Consider the following 19794-nt stretch of genomic DNA (forward strand, 5'->3'; position numbering starts at 1 on the left):
TGGCGCTGTGGGTTAAACCACAGAGCCTAGGGCTTGCTGATCAGAAGGTCAGAGGTTCGAATCCCCGCGACGGGGTGAGCTCCCGTTGCTCGGTCCCTGCTCCTGCCAACCTAGCAGTTCGAAAGCACGTCAAAGTGCAAATAGATGAATAGGTACCACTCCGGCAGGAAGGTAAACAGTGTTTCCGTGCGCTGCTCTGGTTCGCCAGAAGCGGCTTAGTCATGCTGGCCACAGGACCCGGAAGCTGTATGCCGGCTCCCTCAGCCAGTAAAGCGAGATGAGCGCTGCAACCTCAGAGTCGGCCACGACTGGACCTAATGGTCAGGGGTCCCTTTACCTTTATGGACTCTCCTTAAGGGCAGGGGGATGTGAACTCCTGCCCTCCCAGACTCCTTCTCAAAGATCTTGTAGCTGAGCCAGCATCCTTTCAGTTCAGCCACAAAAGAAGGGATTTATACAGGATATAGTTAGTTTAAGGTGTTGTGATTCTCTGCTGCAGATTAGCTTAGCCAGGTGCCTTAGATCTGAGCCTGATGCGCTAGACAAATTTTCTTGAGTTACAAAAAAACCAAACAACTCCCCTCCCCCCCTGGACATTTTGCCAAATTTTTAAAAATCTGCCCAGAAAGAAATTTTAATCCTGGAAAAAGAGGGAAAATGGCAACCAGATCTGAAAAAGAGGACATGTCCTGGAAAAAGAGGACATATGGCAACCCTAACTGAGAGGGTCCCTTCGAGCTCTCCGTAGACAGAAGGAGGGGACTGACACAGAGGGCGAGTGAAGGGGGAGTTTCAAGCCAACTGCTTCCTCTAGACCAGCAGTTCTCAACCTGTGGGTCCCCAGATGTTAGAATCATAGAATCATAGAGTTGGAAGAGACCACAAGGGCCATCGAGTCCAACCCCCTGCCAAGCAGGAAACACCATCAGAGCACTCCTGACATATGGTTGTCAAGCCTCTGCTTAAAGACCTCCAAAGGAGGAGACTCCACCACACTCCTTGGCAGCAAATTCCACTGTCGAACAGCTCTTACTGTCAGGAAGTTCTTCCTAATGTTTAGGTGGAATCTTCTTTCTTGTAGTTTGGATCCATTGCTCCGTGTCCGCTTCTCTGGAGCAGCAGAAAACAACCTTTCTCCCTCCTCTATGTGACATCCTTTTATATATTTGAACATGGCTATCATATCACCCCTTAACCTCCTCTTCTCCAGGCTAAACATGCCCAGCTCCCTTAGCCGTTCCTCATAAGGCTGTTGTTGGTCTACAACTCCCATCACCCCTCGCTAGCAAGGCCAGAGCTCAGGGATGATGGGAGTTGTAGTCAAACAACATCTGGGGACCCACAGGTTGAGGAACTGCTGATTTAGACAGAAACAACCTTCAGAAGTCTCTCTGTGTTGTTTGTTCTCTAATCTGCAAATGGCCTGTTCTCTTTGTTGGCTCCCTGTCAAAGGTTTTCCATATGGGTATCAACGTGCTGATTTACAAGCAAACCTTTTCCCACAGGCAGGACACTCTTTCCTTCCATCTCTCCGAAGGTTGCTTTGGGCTCGTAACTGCGCCGCAATTTCACATAAGTTGCCGTCTGGGCACGAAAGGGGCTCATGACTCCTCTCACTGTTTTTACTTCCCTCCTGCTTCTTCAATCCATCCTGATTCCACGCGTCGTCCTCTGTGTCGGGACACTTATTGCCTTCCCCAAACACTGGGTGTGCTTTGGTTTCGTTGTCTGTCTCCCAGACATCCCCTCCTGAAATCAAAGAGAAAATGTGAAGATTATGTCAGTTTGTATTTCTTGGTGCAGAAAGTAGTGATCTGATGTGTAAAGATCTTTTCTATTCTAATTCATACAAGGAGGTTCTGGAAGATTCACTGTGTGAAAGAAACTTCATGATGTTTGGGTTATTCCTTCAGAGAAGCTGGCTTAAACTGGGTCTGTTATTTCTTTCAGAAAAGGTCATGCTGGCTATAATGATAAGGCCAGAAAGAACCTGGGTTGTACATTTTCTCGTTCTCTCTCTTTTCCTTCTGGTGTGGAACGCTAAGTATGCTTAGCGTTAAGGTTTAGTTTTATAAGAAGTTATTGTAAGTTTAAGTTAATTCTGCTGCGACTGGGTTTATTGTGGACAGTGCCAATCCTAAATGTATTGGATTTGTGACCATTATGCTTGTTTGCCTTCAGTAGCAGTAAAGCTCTGCTGGATGAAATATAATTTTTTGGAATCCTGCAAGTTTTTACTCTCCTAACTATACATTGGAATCTGCTTTGGATCATCATTGAGTAGAATTTCAATGATAGATTACCCTTATGATTATCATAGAGATAACAACAGAGACTCCATCTCCTCAGAATATTGTGAAACAACAATGTCAATCAACATCTGATGATCTCCTTCTACTGGTCAACAACAGAAAGTGTCCCTTCATACTGCATCATGGTGTGGTACGCTGGTTTGACATCAACTGATAGGAAGTGCCTACGGAGGGTGGTGAATACAGCACAAGATATTATGGGCTGTCCCGTGAATCCACTGGATGAAATAGTGGAAGAACGTTGCCTCAGGAGAGTGAGGAAAATTCTCAGGGATGATTCACACCCTTGCCGGCACTTTCTTGATCTCCTGCCCTCGGGCAGAAGATATAGAAGCAGGATTAGTCGCACCAACAGGGTAAAGAACAGCTTCTATCCGTGGGCTGTTAGGCTGTTGAATGAAAAGATAACAACAGGGCAACTGACTTTCGGGTTTGGTGGGTGTGCGTAAGTAAACGAGAGGAATTAAGACTAAGAGAGCTGTGTGGGGGGTGCTCGTATAATCTCACTGTATACATGTTGTACAAGTGACAATAAAGTATTTCAATTTCAATGTAGAACCATAGAATTGTGGAGATGGAAAGGACCCTGTCAACCTTTTCTACTGCATATTATTTCATAATACTTCTCCATATTGTCCATGATATTTGCTACATTACGTTATCAAAACCCTGCTAATGTTTTCATCTGCTTACAGTGGCCCCCTAAATAAATCATAAATTTCCCCCTTTCTTTATTGGAGATTTTGTTCCTGAGCTTTCCTGTCAGTTTTGCCGTTTCGGCATTTCATTCGGCCTGTAGATTCTTAAATAAAACAAGTAAGTATTTTGGGACCCAAGTACCCAAAGGAGCGACTCTCTGGGTATCACTGATCTCAGAGCCTACAGTTGGTAAGGGAGGTCTTGCTGGTGGGGCTGCTTCTGTCTGCTGCCCGGCTGGCGCTGCCCAGTGACAGGGCCTTCTGAACGGCGGCTCCCCATTTGTGGAATTGCTTTCATTGTCCGTCTCCCACACATCCACCACTGAAATTGAGAGAGAATCCAGAATGAGTGGAACATCAAATCAGTGAACAAGCCAAATCAACCGTTTACAGATTCCAGCAGAGAACAGAAAGGTAAGATACTGGGATGAGGAATATGGATGAGATCAAGGTTTGTTTGGGTTAGAGGACTGCATAACACCTTGGTTGTCGAAGGTTTTGGAAGTCAAACGGTCTTCCGGAACGGATTACGTTCAACAACCGAGGTTCCACTGTAATTAGAATTATTAATTATAATGTTGCGAACGCATAAAGACGTGGTGAATGTTGCATTGGAGGAAATATGATTTAAAACTAAGATTAATGATTTATATGGATGGATAAAAGAAGATTACTTGATTAACTGGGAAGATAGATAAAAGTCTAAGCAGGAATCGAACAAGCACAGGCAATGGAAATAGAACGCAGGGGAAAGTATTAGAAGTAAAAAGTACCGTATTTTTCGCTCTATAAGACGCACCAGACCACAAGACCTAGTTTTTGGAGGAGGAAAACAAGAAAAAAAATATTCTGAATCTCAGAAGCCAGAACAGCAAGAGGGATCGCTGCACAGTGAAAGCAGCAATCCCTCTTGCTGTTCTGGCTTCTGGGATAGCTGCGAAGCCTGCATTCGCTCCATAAGACGCACGCGCATTTCCCCTTACTTTTTAGGAGGGAAAAAGTGAGTCTTATAGAGCAAAAAATACGGTACTTCATTATGAGCAGCAAAGGGGGGGGCAGAAAAGAAACATCTTGAAAGGGGGGTGGATAGTCAACTTTTAAATTTGTGTTAAATTTGAATTAATTTGTTAAATATATGGAAAATTAATACAAAATAATTGGCAAAAATGGGGGGAACCCTGCAAATCAGGTTCCCCCCTTTTAAAAACTTACCAGGCTTTTTCCGTTCCCCGAATGGGGGCTTTCCAGCTGCAAGCCAGATGGAAGTCACTTCTTTATAGAAGGGAGGAGGGTGTCTCACCCGGACGTCCCCGTCGGCCGCCTTTAAGCCCTGGTTGAAGAAGTCAATCTTCAGGCGCTTCCATTTGGCACGCAGCTGGCAGGTGGACCGGACGTATCCTTCGGCAAGCATATCGATTTGCAAGGCTCTCCAGTATCTTTCGTTGGTAGCCGAACTGCTGCTCATGAACACCTTAATGCCGGGGCTGTGCGCTATTATGCAGAGCATCTTCTGGGTCTCCTCTCTCGTCCACCTACGGCAATGGGCAAGAGTGAGAAACTGTGGTTGTTATGCAATGAACAAACGCGATAAACCCCCTTGCAAGACTAGCTAGTTTGTGGCACCTGCTCAGTTCACCTTTGTGCAGGTAGCGAAGACAACCTTGCCAACAAAGGTCCGTATAGTAAAAGCCATGGTTTTCCCAGTAGTGATGTATGGAAGTGAGAGCTGGACCATAAAGAAGGCTGATCGCCGAAGAATTGATGCTTTTGAATTCTGGTGCTGGAGGAGACTCTTGAGAGTCCCATGGACTGCAAGAAGATCCAACCTCTCCATTCTGAAGGGAATCAGCCCTGAGTGCTCACTGGAAGGACAGATCCTGAAGCTGAGGCTTCAATACTTTGGCCACCTCATGAGAAGAGAAGACTCCCTGGAAAAGACCCTGATGCTGGGAAAAATGGAGGGCACAAGGAGAAGGGGACGACAGAGGACGAGATGGTTGGACAGTGTTCTCGAAGCTACCAGCACTACCAGCATGAGTTTGACCAAACTGCGGGAGGCAGTGGAAGACAGGAGTGCCTGGCCTGCTCTGGTCCAGGGGGTCACAAAGAGTCGGACACGACTAAACGACTAAACAACATGGCTGAGTCACAAGGGCTGAAAAGAGTTCGTGTATGAATTCAACAGTGCTTAGTTTATTTTTTGGTCACTCTTTTGTTATAATTGTTAAGATTGTTTTACAGCTTATGAATGCTGTAGTGCTTTGTGAAACCCATGATATAAATTTGTTGTAATTGTGCTGCTTTGCTGGTTTTTAAAGTTGTTTTGCTAATACAGTAGATGCTTGGGTTGCGAACGTGATCTGTGCGGGAAGCATGTTCGCAACCCGCAGCGTTCGCAACCTGCCGCGGCACATCTGCGCACGTGCGGGTCGCGATTCAGCACTTCCGGTACTTTCAGGTTCGGCGCGGTGCGCAACCCGAAATTGTGCAACCCGAAGCATCTGTAACCCGAGGTATGACTGTAGTGTTTTATAGACTGTAATTTTTTTACTGATGATGTGTTAACTATTCTATATGGTTTATGTTCTGTTCTGTTATTGCTATATATTGTTTGCAAAACATTGTTTCCCTGTATAGGGAAGTTTTTAATGTTTGAAGGAGCGTCTCCACCCCCATCGTTCTGCCCGGACACTGAGGTCCAGCGCCGAGGGCCTTCTGGCGGTTCCCTCACTGCGAGATGTGAGGTTACATGGAACCAGGCAGAGGGCCTTCTTGGTAGTGGCGCATGCCCTGTGGAATGCACTCCCATCAGATGTCAAGGCAATAAACAACTATCTGACTTTCAGAAGACATTTGAAGGCAGCCCTGTTTAGGGAAGATTTTAATGTTTGATGTTTTATCATGTTTTCAATATTCTGTTGGGAGCTGCCCAGTGTTGCTGGGGAAACCCAGTCAGATGAGCGTTGTTGATGATGATGATGATGATGTCTTACTGTGTCTTAATTTGTTGGAAGCCGCCCAAAGTGACTGGGGCAACCCAGTTAGATGGGCGGGGTATAAATAATAAAATGATGATGATGATGGAATAGGACATCTCTATTTTCATTAGAGAAATGTTGGAGAGTAGGGTACATTGCTAAGAGACACTTCAGAAGGCCATGAATACATTAATTGTAGTAGTAGTAGTAGTAGTAGTAGTAGTAGTAGTAGTAATAATGCATATATTATGGAAGATGTGCATGACCCACAGCCTTGTGCATATTTATCCATATGATACATGCTTTTGCCTATACTCCCAATATGATGTGTGTGTTTTAAGGTGGGGGGGGGGGAGGTTGTATTAAAAAACCCAACCACAGATTGACTTATACAGTGGTACCTCTGGTTGTGAACGGATCCGTTCCGGATGCCCATTCGCAACATGAAAATCCTGCAACCTGAAGCGCCGTATCGGCGCAGGTGCGCGCCGCAATTTGGTGCATGCATGAAGCACGATTTAGCACTTCTGCGCACGAGTGAGTGGCGAAACCCGGAAGTAACCCTTTCCAGTACTTCTGGGTCACTGCAGGATGCAACCTGAAAAAGCGTAACATGAAGCAAAAGTAACATGAGGTGTGACTGTATTATAAACTGCATAGAAACCACCTTCAGCAGCTCCACCTAAGATAAAGCTTGATTCACAAATCTACATAAAATAACCACTGGAAACGAATCACTTGAGCATCGCTAGAAGGAAAACCTCACCTGAGCCTGCTCCCACACTCCAGACATGGTATCTCTCCTATTCGGCTTTTTGTGTAGCCGTTGAGCGTTGAATTACGAGCGAATCTTTTCCCACAGGCGGGGCACTCTTTCTTCCTCTGCCTCCTACGAGTTTTGGGGTGGACCGGAACTTCATAGCAGTCGCTATCCAAGAGAGCAGCAGGTTTCGTCTTCTTCTCTTTGGTTTTATTTCCTTCCTGCTCCTTCGCTGCCCCTTGAGGCCCAACATCGGTCTCTGGGCCATTCTCGCCTTCCTTGGACGCCGGAGGAGCTTTGCTTTCGCTGTCCGTCTCCCAAACATCCCCAGCTGAAAGACAAAGAGAGAAACTGGACATGAGTGCAAAGGAGGAAACAAAATGAAGGGCGGACAATTCCATAACGTAAAGACTAACAATAAAAATGGCTCTGACTGGACATGCTTTCCAAGTCTTGCTGGGGGCGCCAATCCTGCCACAAATTAGATCCTGCTGGTTGATTTGAAGTTCGTAGAAAATTAATTGGGAAAACGGTTCAGCCAGGACAGTTGCTTGCTAGGAGAGCTGCGCCTGATAATAAATGGAAGCCAAAGGAAGTGCTAATATTTGTAATGCCAACCAATGGGTCTTTCCCCTGGCCTTGATCCAGCCCCCAGCACAGCTGATTGGCTCTTTTGTCTGTCCTTTATTCTCTCCCAGGCCAATGGGAGATGATGGGGGCTGTGACATGACCACAAAGGCTGGGGGAATGTTCAACTCACATATTTATCTATTCCATGTGTAGATCACTTGCTATCTGAAAGATCTCAAATCCGTTCACACTAGATAATTAAGTGTGTAAATATGTTTGTGTGTGTGTGCTCTCTGACTTTATTTACAGCACAGTGGAACCTCGACCGTCGAACGCTTCGGAAGTCGAACTTTTTGGCTTTTGAATGCCGACAACCCGGAAGTGAATGCTTCTGTTTCCGAACGCATCTCAGAAGTTGAATAATAATAATAATAATAATAATAATAATAATAATAATTTATTTATACCCCGCCCATCTGGCTGGGCTTCCCCAGCCACTCTGGGCGGCTTCCAAAAGAATATTAAAATACTATAATACATCAAACATTAAAAGCTTCCCGAAACAGGGCTGCCTTCAGGTGTCTTCTAAAAGCCTGGTAGTTGTTGTTCTCTTTGACATCTGGTGGGAGGGTGTTCCACAGGGCGGGCGCCACTACCGAGAAGGCCCTCTGCCTGGTTCCCTGTAACTTGGCTTCTCGCAGTGAGGGAACTGCCAGAAGGCCCTCGGTGCTGGACCTCAGTGTCCGGGCAGAACGATGGGGGTGGAGACGCTCCTTCAGATATACTGGACCAAGGCCGTTTAGGGCTTTAAAGGTCAGCACCAACACTTTGAATTGTGCTCGGAAACGTACTGGGAGCCAATGTAGATCTTTCAAGACCGGTGTTATGTGGTTTCTGCGGCCGCTCCCAGTCACCAGTCTAGCTGCCACGTTCTGGATTAGTTGTAGTTTCCGGGTCACCTTCAAAGGTAGCCCCAACGTAGAGCGCATTGCAGTAATCCAAGCGGGAGATAACCAGAGCATGCACCACTTTGGCGAGGCAGTCCGCAGGCAGATAGGGTCTCAGCCTGCGTACCAGGTGGAGCTGGTAAACAGCTGCCCTGGATACAGATTTGACCTGTGCCTCCATGGACAGCTGTGAATCCAAAATGACTCCCAGCCTGTGCACCTGGTCCTTCAGGGGCACAGTTACCCCATGGCTTCCGAGGTGCGTTTCTCCATTTTCTCCATTGCAATTGCCAACTGGCAACTGTGCCTCGGTTGTCAAACGTTTCGAAAGCTGAACAGTCTTCTGGATCGACAACTGAGATTCCACTGTATAAAATTAAAATATACATAATATGAAGCACAAGATGCTGGCTGTTCCCGCCTCTTGCAGACCCTGCTAAAAGCAACGCCAAAAAAAAAAAAAAAGGCTTTCAAATGTGGCACCTATAAAATTCAAGGCTTTTAGAAACCATGGCTTGAAAAGGCAAGCTTTGCTCTGAAACCCCTCAGTTATCAGATGGATTTCCCCAGGCCTATATCTATATGAGGGCATCCCATCATTTCTGGCCGATGTACAGACTCAAAAACATCTACAGACTTACCTGTCAAGGTCTCCTGGCCACACAGGTCTTCTTTTTCTTCAAGCAAGGAGACGAGATCAGATTTGGGCACCAGAGGGCCTTCTTTGAGGGACAATGAAGAAATGTTAAGTTCTTACTTATGGTACTCGTGGCTGCAAAATTATTCAGAAACAATAAAAAGCAAATAAGTAGTAAAAGGAAGGTGAGGTGGGAGCGTTGCTTGTTGGGTCGGCACCTTAGCTTGCGCTTTGCCGTGTATCTATTCCTCTTGCCTTGCTTTCGTTCTGCCCTGATTTAGGCATTAAACTGAGCTGGGAGTTCAAGCTCTCCGTCTGGCAGTGCGAGGCAGGAACCCAGGAAGACAAGTCAGCTCTGTTCCCCGCACAGTTCTCCTTCCCCTTTGCAGAGAGAAGAGCAGACTTCCTGTTTGGACCAGCCCACCACCTCCAAAGTATGGGAATGTTGAGGAAGGTAGGAGAGGATTTATTGATTAAACAAATCCCTAAGGAAGTCAGACTATCCTCCACCAGGGCCAGGGCCTTTTCAGTGATGGCTCCGACCTGGTGGAATGCTCTGTCCCATGAGACTAGGGCCCTGCAGGATTTAACCTCCTTCAACCGGGCCTGTAAGACAGAGCTATTCCACATGGCCTTTAATTTGAATTCAGCCTGATCTTTTATTTCCCTTCTCTTCCCTCCCCTTTTATGAAGATCACCCGCTCTGAGACCCCACAGCTAATTCTCCCCTGGCCTCCTCGCTGGCCCAAGTAGGACCAATTCAGCCAGCTAGCTCTGAGGATTATCTAATGCTTATTTCCCCTAAATTGATTTTTGATTTTTATTGTTATTAATGTTTTTATACTGTATTTTATGCTGCTTTTATAATGAAGTGTTTTAAATTTGTTGTTAGCCACCCTGAGCCCAGTTTTTGAACCAGGAAGGGCGGGGTATAAATAAAAAATTAATATTATTATTACTATTATTATTAATATAATCCATCCTCACTCACACTAGTGAGCAAGCAGCAGAGCACATTTCCTTGCAGATTGCTGGAAGCAAGCTGATGGATTCGTTAGAATCATTTAAGTTAAGCAATCCAGTCTGGATTGTTCCTGGCAAGTTTCCCCTTTTTATTTCCCTCTTAAAATAACAACAACATGGCAGTCTTGTTTAAAAGTAAGTGTAAAGTTTACAGTCGTAACTTGGAAGTCGAACAGCCTAGTTCTCAAACATTTTAGCTCCCAAACGATTGAAACCTGGAAGTGACTGTTCCGCTTTTCTAATGTTCTTTAGGAAGCCGGATGTCCAACAGGGCTTCCGCTACTTCCGATTGGCTGCAGGAGCTTCCTGTAGCCAATCCGAACCCGTGCTTTGGTTTCTGGACGTTTTGGAAGTCGAAGGACTTCCGGAATGGATTCCGTTTGACTTCCAAGGTACGACCGTACTTACCGTATTTTTCGCCCCATAGGGCGCACTTTTCCCCCTCCAAAAATGAAGGGGAAATGTGTGTGCGCCCTATGGGGTGAATGCAGGCTTTCGCTGAAGCCTGGAGAGCGAGAGGGGTCGGTGCACACCGACCCCACTCGCTCTCCAGGCTTCAGGAAGCTATCCGCAAGCCTTGCAAGCCCGGTGGGAGTTCCCGCGGGCTCACAAGGCTTGCGGACAGCAGCCTGCAGCCCCCGCGAGTGTCCGCAAGCCTTGCGCGCCCGCCAGGAGGTCCCGCCGGGTGCGCGAGGCTTGGGACGGCAGCCTGTCGCCCGAAGCACAGGGAGCCCTCCGGAGGGTGCCCCGTGCTTCGGGCAGGTGAGCGCAAGGCTTGGGGCGGCAGCTAGGGCTGGGGGGGAAATAATTTTTTTTAATTCATTTCCCCCCCAAAAAACGAGGTGCATCCTATGGGCCGGTGCGCCCTATAGGACGAAAAATACGGTACATTCAGTTCACAGTAGTATTCGGAAGACAGGCTTTATCTTGTGGTTACAGTTACATTTGTAGAGAAAAGAAGTCTCTGAGCTAGGCCTCAGACTTTCTACCGTGTGGCTTCCATCCATGTGCTGCTGGCTAAGACCCAGCAAAGAGCCAAAGATGGCTGGCCCTTTTATAGAGTCTGTTAGGGTCACGCCCATCTACCTGTTCACACACAGGGGGAGGATGCTCCAGAGCAGGTGTGACAGGAAGTCCTCCCTGTCCGGAGCAACATTCCCCTGTGTGTCCACTCTAGGCAACAGGAAATGTTGTGTTTGACTGCTTCAGCCATGATACATCCCACAGAAAGGAGACTCAAGAAGCATCATCTGGTTTCTGAACTGACTCCTCATCACAACTTTAAAAAGCCATTGACTTATTGGCCAGGCCAGAAGGAATCACCTCAGGAATGAAGCTGGACCAGGCTATAGATATGTCTAGTCCAGTATCCTGTTCTCCCTGGGGCCAACGGGATGCCTCACCAGGAAGCACACAAGCAAGACCCGAGGCTGAAGCTTAGTCAGAATGGACCACTGGCTGCATCCTTCCTCCCTGGAAAAATCTTAACCAAAATAAAAAAATTCCTTCCAGTAGCACCTTAAAGACCAACTAAGTTAGTTCTTGGTATGAGCTTTCGTGTGCATGCACACTTCTTCAGATACACTGAAACAGAAGTTGCCAGATCCTTCTATATAGTGAGAAGGTGGGGAGGGGTATTACTCAGAGATGAGCCTGTTGACGACTCTTAACAACTGCAATAGGTCTTACAGGAAAAGGCAAGGGGTGAGAAGGTGAAAAATGGCTTAGTCATGTATAATGAGTATAATGTATAATGCCTTTTCCTGTAAGACCTATTGCAGTCGTTAAGAGTCGTCAACAGGCTCATCACAGCTATCTGCCAATCACCCATTCCCACCACCCTTCTGAGTATTACCCCTCCCCACCTTCTCACTATATAGAAGGATCTGGCAACTTCTGTTTCAGTGTATCTGAAGAAGTGTGCATGCACACGAAAGCTCATACCAAGAACTAACTTAGTTGGTCTTTAAGGTGCTACTGGAAGGATTTTTTTATTTTGACTATGGCAGACCAACACGGCTACCTAGCTGTAACATCTTAACCAGTAAGTTATAAGAATCACAGGAGGACTATTCAAAAAGGGGAAATGGGGTCCTTACCCAGAGAGGCCACGTTCTGGTAGTTCTCCAGCATGACTTCCTTGTACAGAGCTCTTTGGCCTGGATTCAGCAGAGCCCACTCCTCCTCCGTGAAAATCACAGCCACCTCCTCAAAGGACACCAGACCCTAAAAGAAGAAGAAAGAATTACAGTGGTGCCCCGCAAGACGAATGCCTCGCAAGACGGAAAACTCGCTAGACGAAAGAGTTTTCCGTTTTGGAGGTGCTTCGCAAAACAAATCTCCTATGGGCTCGCTTCGCAAGACGACAATGTCTTGCGAGTTCCTGCTGGTTTTTTTCCCCTTCCCCCCTTTTTCTAAGCCGCTAAGCCGCTTATCAGCTGATCCGATCAGCAGATAAGCCGCTAAAAGCGCTAATAGCGCTAATCCGTCAATGGGTTTGCTTCGCAAGATGAAAAAACCGCTAGACGAAGAGAATCACAGAACGGATTCTTTTCGTCTTGCGAGGCACCACTGTACTGCAATATATACCATTATCCCAGGTTGTTTTTTGCTTTTTCTATGTTTTTAACGTCTGGTGTTTTATGGCATTTCTATATAGCACTGGGAGTTGCCCAGAGTGGCTGGGGCAACCAGGTCAAATGGGCAGAACAACAACAACAACAACAACAACAACAACTCACCAAAGCAATAGCAGAAAAGCAAAACAAAACAAAAGCTTGATGGATAATAATAATAATAATAATAATAATAATAATAATAATAATAATAATTTTATTTATACCCCGCCCTCCCCAGCCAAGACCAGGATCAGGGCAGCTAACACCAAATATAAAAACAATTGATTGAAATACAGCTTAAAAAAACAAGATTAAAACACAACATTAAAACATTGAAATGCAGCCTTATTTCAGTGGAAACTCAATCGAAATATTTTTTGGGGATGAAAATGTCAAGTCTTCACCAAGGCCAGGTATCCGGACTGGTCCTACGTGGGCCAGAAAAAAGCCAGGGAAGTCCCCAAATAGGAGTTCCATCACAGAAGGAGAAAGCAAAAAGGAAAGAGGGGGAGGGAATCAAGCTGATTCCAAGCCAAAGGCCAGGCGGAACAACTCTGTCTTACAGGCACTGCGGAAAGAAATCAGATCCTGCAGGGCCCTGGTCTCATGAGGCAGAGCGTTCCACCAGGCCGGAGCCAGTGCTGAAAAGGCCCTGGCTCTGGTTGAGGCTAATCTAACTTCCTTAGGGACCGGGACCTCTAGGGTGTTGCTATTTATGGACCTTGAGGTCCTCCTGGGGGCATACCGGGAGAGGCGGTCCCGTAGGTACGAGGGTCCTAATAATAATTTAGTTATATGCCATCCATTTGAACGAGTCGTCCCAGTCAGATAAGGTCACCGCTCCACCTGGTTCCAGCGTCCTATTCTCACAGTGGCCGCCAAATGCCTGCGGGAAACCTGCAAGGAGGACCAGACACAGCAGCTCTCTCCCTTTCTTCGGTTTCCAGCAACTGGTATTCAGAAGCATTGCGGTCTCTGTTGCTCCATGATTCTGTCTAATCCTCTTTTAAAGTTTGGCAGCCATCACTGCCTCCTGTGGGACTGTCTGCATGCTGTCATCGGCTCCAGGCTGGTTGCCCAGGGAAGCATAAAGACTATTATTATTATTATTATTATTATTATTATTATTTATTTATACCCCGCCCTCCCTGGCCAGAGCCGGGCTCAGGGCGGCTAACACCGGTAAAATTACAGTAAAAACATAATAGGGAAAAAAACACCCACCAATTTTAAAATACAGGTTAAAATGCAGCCTCATTTTAAAAGTAGCCCACAGATCAAAACCATAAGGGGAGGGAAACACAGAGTCCAAACCAAAGGCCAGGCATAACAGCTCTGTCTTGCAGGCCCTGCGGAAAGATGTCAAATGCCGCAGGACCCTAGTCTCTTGTGACAGAGCGTTCCACCAAGTTGGGGCCAGTACTGAAAAGGCCCTGGCCCTAGTTGAGACGAATCTTACCACCTTGCGACTTGGGACCTCCAAAATGTTGTCATTTGTGGACCTTAAGGTCCTCCACGGGGCATACCAGGAGAGGCAGTTCTTATGGTCCTTTTTTATTTCAAAGCCATAGAACCCAGCCTCCTGGATAATGGCGTCGTCCTGAGTGAATCGCCACTGCCCGTCTCTCCCACTTCCTCACTCATCATCATCACCTCCTCTACAGGTGCCGCTAAGTGCCCTCTTGTCTTTGAGCTCTTTGCTCTCCTACTTTTAAGGCTTGCCGGGTTCTGGGAGATGGTGGGTCTGGAATGCTTTCTAGTGGCAACTGATCAGCCTGCTGCTGCTCTGCCTCTCCCATCATTTCCCAACTTTCTCCCTCATCTGTGACCTCCCTCAAACCCCTGTTGTAAATCTAACCTGTCTTCCTCTTCCTCCTCCCTGGGAGGGTCAGGATGGAGACCACTCCTCCTCCTCCTCAGCCCAGTCCCTGACTGGGAGCAAATTCCACAGTTTGAACCATGCGCCCTGTGAGAGTTCCCAACAGAAGCAAAACAAAGCACTCCACACAGTGAGGAGTTGCGCTCAGATTCTCTTCCTGGTTTGCCACCGTGAGAACAGTATGCTGGGCAAGATGGGGCAATGATCTTGCATCCTTCTGTTGCAGAAGGATCCCCCAAGAGGGATATATATTCTGGTGAATAACAGAGAAAATAATTCACTTTATCTCTAGCTGGCATAATGTGAGTTTGGAATGCTCTTATTAAAAGTGGGGCAAAATGTAGTCGGAACACAAAAGGGCAATACTTGGAGAAGGCATGACGTTTTAGGAAACTGGATAGCTAATGTAAGTGGCATCAACCTATTCATCTAGCCCAGACAATGCTCTCATACCCTTTGACACCTAGGTGGCATCTAAGTGGCAAACTAGGAATTTAATTTCAACTTCATGTGTCTCTGTCCTAATTGTGGGTTGGTTCTGGAGTGTAGTTCTGCTCATGGAATGGTCATTCCAGGTTACCACTCATGGGAGAGAAGAGGTGAATTTCACTGATTCCCTATTCACCCCACATCACCACGCATCCTCCCATCTACTTTTTAGTGTAAGGATCCCTCCAGCATAAGCCAAATGTTAGAAACTTAGATATGTAAGCTGTTCGCCAAATGTAGCCTTAATACCTGGGTTACGGAATCATAGAATCATAGAGTTGGAAGAGACCACAAGGGCCATCGAGTCCAACCCCCTGCCAAGCAGGAAACAGCATCATATGGTTGTCAAGCCTCTGCTTAAAGACCTCCAAAGTAGGAGACACCACCACACTCCTTGGCAGCAAATTCCACTGTCAAACAGCTCTTACTGTCAGGAAGTTCTTCCTAATGTTTAGGTGGAATCTTCTTTCTTGTAGTTTGGATCCACTGCTCCGTGTCCGCTTCTCTGGAGCAGCAGAAAACAACCTTTCTCCCTCCTCCATGTGACATCCTTTTATATATTTGAACATGGCTATCATATCACCCCTTAACCTCCTCTTCTCCAGGCTAAACATGCCCAGCTCCCTTAGCCGTTCCTCATAAGGCATCGTTTCCAGGCCTTTGACCATTTTGGTTGCCCTCCTCTGGACACGTTCCAGTTGGTCAGTGTCCTTCTTGAATTGTGCTGCCCAGAACTCGACACAGTACTCCAGGTGTGGTCTGACCAGAGCAGAAAACAGTGGCACTATTACTTCCCTTGATCTAGATGCTATACTCCTATTGATGCAGCCCAGAATTGCATTGGCTTTTTTAGCTGCCGCGTCACACTGTTGGCTCATGTCAAGTTTGTGGTCAACCAAGACTCCTAGATCCTTTTCACATGTAATGTCTAGTCGCAAGTTGTTGGGGTTTTTTGCAAGGTTTTTTTCTAAAGCAATTTTACTCATGCGTCGCATGGGGTGCCATTTTGACTCTTGGCGCCCACCAGTTGACTTGTGGCGCAATGCAGGGGGCTGCAGTTATACTCTCGAGTCTCACATCTCTGCACACATCTCAAACTGACCATGCCAGGTCGCAAAACCCTGAAATTTTGAGCACTGTCCCATTGCCTTGAGGCAGGCAGGACTCAACTGGGGGAGGCTCCTCCCACTGAAGGAGGGAAGGAACCTATTTGCATAGCCCCGCCTCTGAGGCAAGTGGGAGGAGCAACCCTCACGGGACGACCACCTCCACTCGGTGTGGATCCTTCCCCTACCTGTGCTGGGTGCAAATCACCTCTTTCCACTTCGCCACAAGGAGGAAAGGATCCGGAACGCGTCAGTGACGTTTGTCCCCTGCCTGTCAGGGTGACAAGAAGAAAAGCACACCAGCGGAGATATTTTCAGAGTCACTTGCCTGAGAAGCCCTATTTGCTGCAGGACACAATTTAAGGCGCGACTCCCCTGAGGAGAGGCTGCAGAATTTGGTCTGATTTATATATTTGCTGAGATAAATATTTATACAGTGGTACCTCGGGTTACAGACGCTTCAGGTTACAGACTCCGCTAACCCAGAAATAGTACCTCGGGTTAAGAACTTTGCTTCAGGATGAGAACAGAAGTCACGTGGCGGCAGCGGGAGGCCCCATTAGCTAAAGTAGTGCCTCAGGTTAAGAACAGTTTCAGGTTAAGAACAGACCTCCGGAACGAATTAAGTTCTTAAGCCGAGGTACCACTGTATGACGCTATTCATTTCAAAAATATTGGACTGGTTTACAACATTTATACATGAATGAAAATTAGACACCCTGTTTTCACGGTGCCCCACCAGACGCCTGTGGGAGATCGGCAAGTCGGGTTCTGCCCCTACTCTCTCCATGCCATGTTTCATCTTATAATCTTAAAAGGTAAAGGAGACCCTGACCATTAGGTCCAGTCGTGACCGACTCTGGGGTTGCAGCGCTCATCTTGCTTTATTGGTCGAGGGAGCCGGCGTACAGCTTCCAGGTCATGTGGCCAGCAGGACTAAGCCGCTTCTGGTGAACCAGAGCAGCGCACAGAAATGCCGTTCACCTTCTCACCGGAGCGGTACCTATTTATCTACTTGCACTTTGACGTGCTTTCGAACTGCTAGGTTGGCAGGAGCAGGGACCGAGCAACGGGAGCTCACCCTGTCGCGGGGATTCGAACCGCCGACCTTCTGATTGGCAAGTCCTAGGCTCTGTGGTTTAACCCACAGCACCACTCGCGTCCCTTATCTTATAAACTTAGAATAGCAGAATTGTAAGGGACCCTGAGGGTCATCTAGCCCAACCCTGTCAGGAGTGCGTGCAGGAGCCAGGCCCTGTGACCAATAGGACTTTGCAGGACTGGGGCCTTCCTAAGTTTGTTCTGAAGAGGCAAGGCGCGGCCGCACAGGTGAGGCCGAGTGGTAACTCACAGCACCTGGTGGCAAGAGCTGGGAAGGGATATAAGGTCAGCATTTCCCTTCGGCTCTTTGCCACAGTGACACGCTTCCTGCCTTGCTGTGTTTGGCTTCTTGCTTCCTGAATCTTGAACCTCAGCTTCTTGACTCCTTGCTTCTAAACCCTTGGACCCTCGACTTTGGGACTCCCTGCTTCCTGACCCTCGAGCCCCTGGCTTCTGGACTCTTGTTCCTGCTCCCACCCCGCCATCTTGCCCCCGGTCCTGATGTCCCCTGCTGGGACTTTGATTGCCTGTGAACCGGACCGTCACAAACCCGCTCCAATGCTGGAATCTCTGCTAAAGCATCCATGACAGATGGCCATCCAACCGCCGCTTTAAAATCTCCAATGAAGGAGAGGCCACAACTTCCGGAGGGAGACCATTCCACGAATGAACAGCTCTTACTGTCAGAAAGGTTTTCCTGATGTTTAGTCGGAACCTCCTTTCTTGTAACTTCAAGCCACGGGTTCGAGTCCTACCCTCCGGGGCAGAAGAAAACAAACTTGCTCCATCTTCCATGTGACAGCCTTTGAGATAAGTTGAATAAAGCTATCACCTCTTACTTGCCTTTTCTCTGAGCTAAAAGGTCCCAAATGCTGCAACTTTTCTGGCTGCCCTTTTCTCAATAATATGAAATAAATAAACCTTTCTGAACTCTGCAGTGCCCTTTTGAGGTCCTGCTCTGAGGGCCTTCTGGCGGTTCCCTCCTTGCAAGAAGTGAGGTTACGGGGAACCAGACAGAGGGCCTTCTTGGTAGCGGTGCCCATCCTGTGGAACGGCTTTCTATCAGATGTCAAGGAAGTAAACAACTATCTGACTATCTTCTAAGACACCTGGAGGCAGCCGTATTTAGGGAAGTTTTTAATGTTTGGTGTTTTATTGTTTTATTATTATTATTAATACTCTGTTGGGAGCTGCCCAGAGTGGCTGGGGAAACCCAGTCAGATGGGCAAGGTGTAAACAATAAACAATTGTTGTTGTTGTTCTTGTTGTTGTTGTGCCCCAGGAGGTCACTTCAGTGCTGCTAACTTGACTTCAAACCCCCCCCCCACCTCTGAGGCACACTCCATTGTTTTTCGAGACAATCGGATGCCAGCAATGGTTGTTGCATATCCATTTTCTTCCGCGTTTCAATGGAAGGGCTAACTTTTATTAAGAACTGCTAACAACTTGGGATCTACATACCAGATTTTTCGCTCTATAGGACACACATTTCCCCCTCCAAAAATGAAGGGGAAATGTGTGTGCATCCTATGGAGCGAATGCAGGGGGGAGGCAGGCAGGAAAAGCCCCCAAAAGCTGCACACAAGCTCCGCGCTGCTCTTGCGGGCTTTTCCTCAGGAGGGAGAAGGGACTGTCGTGGCCAGTTAGTCCCTTCTCCCTCCTCATAGAAAAGCCCACAGGAGCCGCACGCTCCTTAAAGGGTGCGCAGCTCCTGTGGGCTTTTGCGGGAGGTGGGGGTATTGCCATAGCCCAGCGCAACCTCTCCAGTCGGGAGCGGGGCTAAAGAAGCCATAGCCCTGTTCAGCCTCTCCCGGCTATGGCAGAAGCCTCTTTAGCCGTGTACAACTTCTCCAGCCCGGAGCTTCTTTGCTCTTTGGGGCTGGGGGGCAGGACACGGGCTTCCCTGGCAGCCCCGAGAAGCTCACGGACCAGCAGGAAGGCTGCGTGCCTTTCCGCTGCTCCCCGACCTGCTCTTTGGGGCTGGCGGTGGGGGAAAACAGCGCTTCCCCCTACTGCCAGCGCCACAAGCTCGGTTGAAAGGAACACAAAGCCTCCGGAGCGTGCTCCGGAGGCTTCGGGTTGCCTTCACTGAAGCCTGGAGAGCGAGAGGGGTCGGTGCGCACCAACCCCTCTGGCTCTCCAGGCTTCCAAGGTAGCCGCCTGAAGGCAACTGAACACACCTTGAACAGCACCTTGTTTTAGAGGGGGAGAACAAGGGGGGGAAATTCTCCCCCTCTCTGCGCAGCGCCCTCCTGCCACTTCGCTGAAGGGGCGCTGGGCAGAGAGGGGGAGAATTTTTCCCCCTTGTTCTCCCCCTCTAAAACAAGGTGCGTCCTATGGTCGGGTGCGTCCTATAGAGCGAAAAATACTGTAATTGCACAGCCACCTGCTCCTTTCGTCATATAACATTTTATCCGAGCTGCCTCTGTTCTTTCACATATAAAACACATACACAAACCCCAAGCAGGACATTATACTGGAAGGACATATTATTATTATTATTATTATTATTATTATTATTATTATTATTATTAGGAGGCAGCCAGAACTGCACACTGTATTCCAAATCTGGCCGCACCACAGATCTGACTAACGGCAGTGTGATTTACAGTTCCTTGACTAAGGAACCCCCAGAATGAGCTTGGCCCCTCTCCATCCCCTCTCCATCAAGGGAAC

At 47.6% G+C, this 19794-nt stretch overlaps 1 protein-coding gene across 1 annotated transcript in view; it reads right to left on the reverse strand.

The window, feature by feature from the left end:
* The window catches only part of LOC309527259 (uncharacterized protein), a 45924-nt gene that overhangs the window by 19633 nt on the left and 6497 nt on the right, over positions 1-19794 (reverse strand). The window contains exons 4-10 of the mRNA XM_082213912.1: positions 16206-16288; positions 12025-12151; positions 8907-8987; positions 6755-7079; positions 4223-4542; positions 3153-3332; positions 1494-1749 (exon numbers count right to left, since the gene is read on the reverse strand). Coding sequence (XP_082070038.1) covers positions 1494-1749; positions 3153-3332; positions 4223-4542; positions 6755-7079; positions 8907-8987; positions 12025-12151; positions 16206-16288 — 1372 coding nt within the window. The remainder of the gene's footprint in view (positions 1-1493; positions 1750-3152; positions 3333-4222; positions 4543-6754; positions 7080-8906; positions 8988-12024; positions 12152-16205; positions 16289-19794) is intronic.

This window comes from Podarcis vaucheri, assembly GCF_965113315.1.
Source record: "Podarcis vaucheri genome assembly, chromosome: 2".
Lineage (NCBI taxonomy): Eukaryota > Metazoa > Chordata > Lepidosauria > Squamata > Lacertidae > Podarcis > Podarcis vaucheri.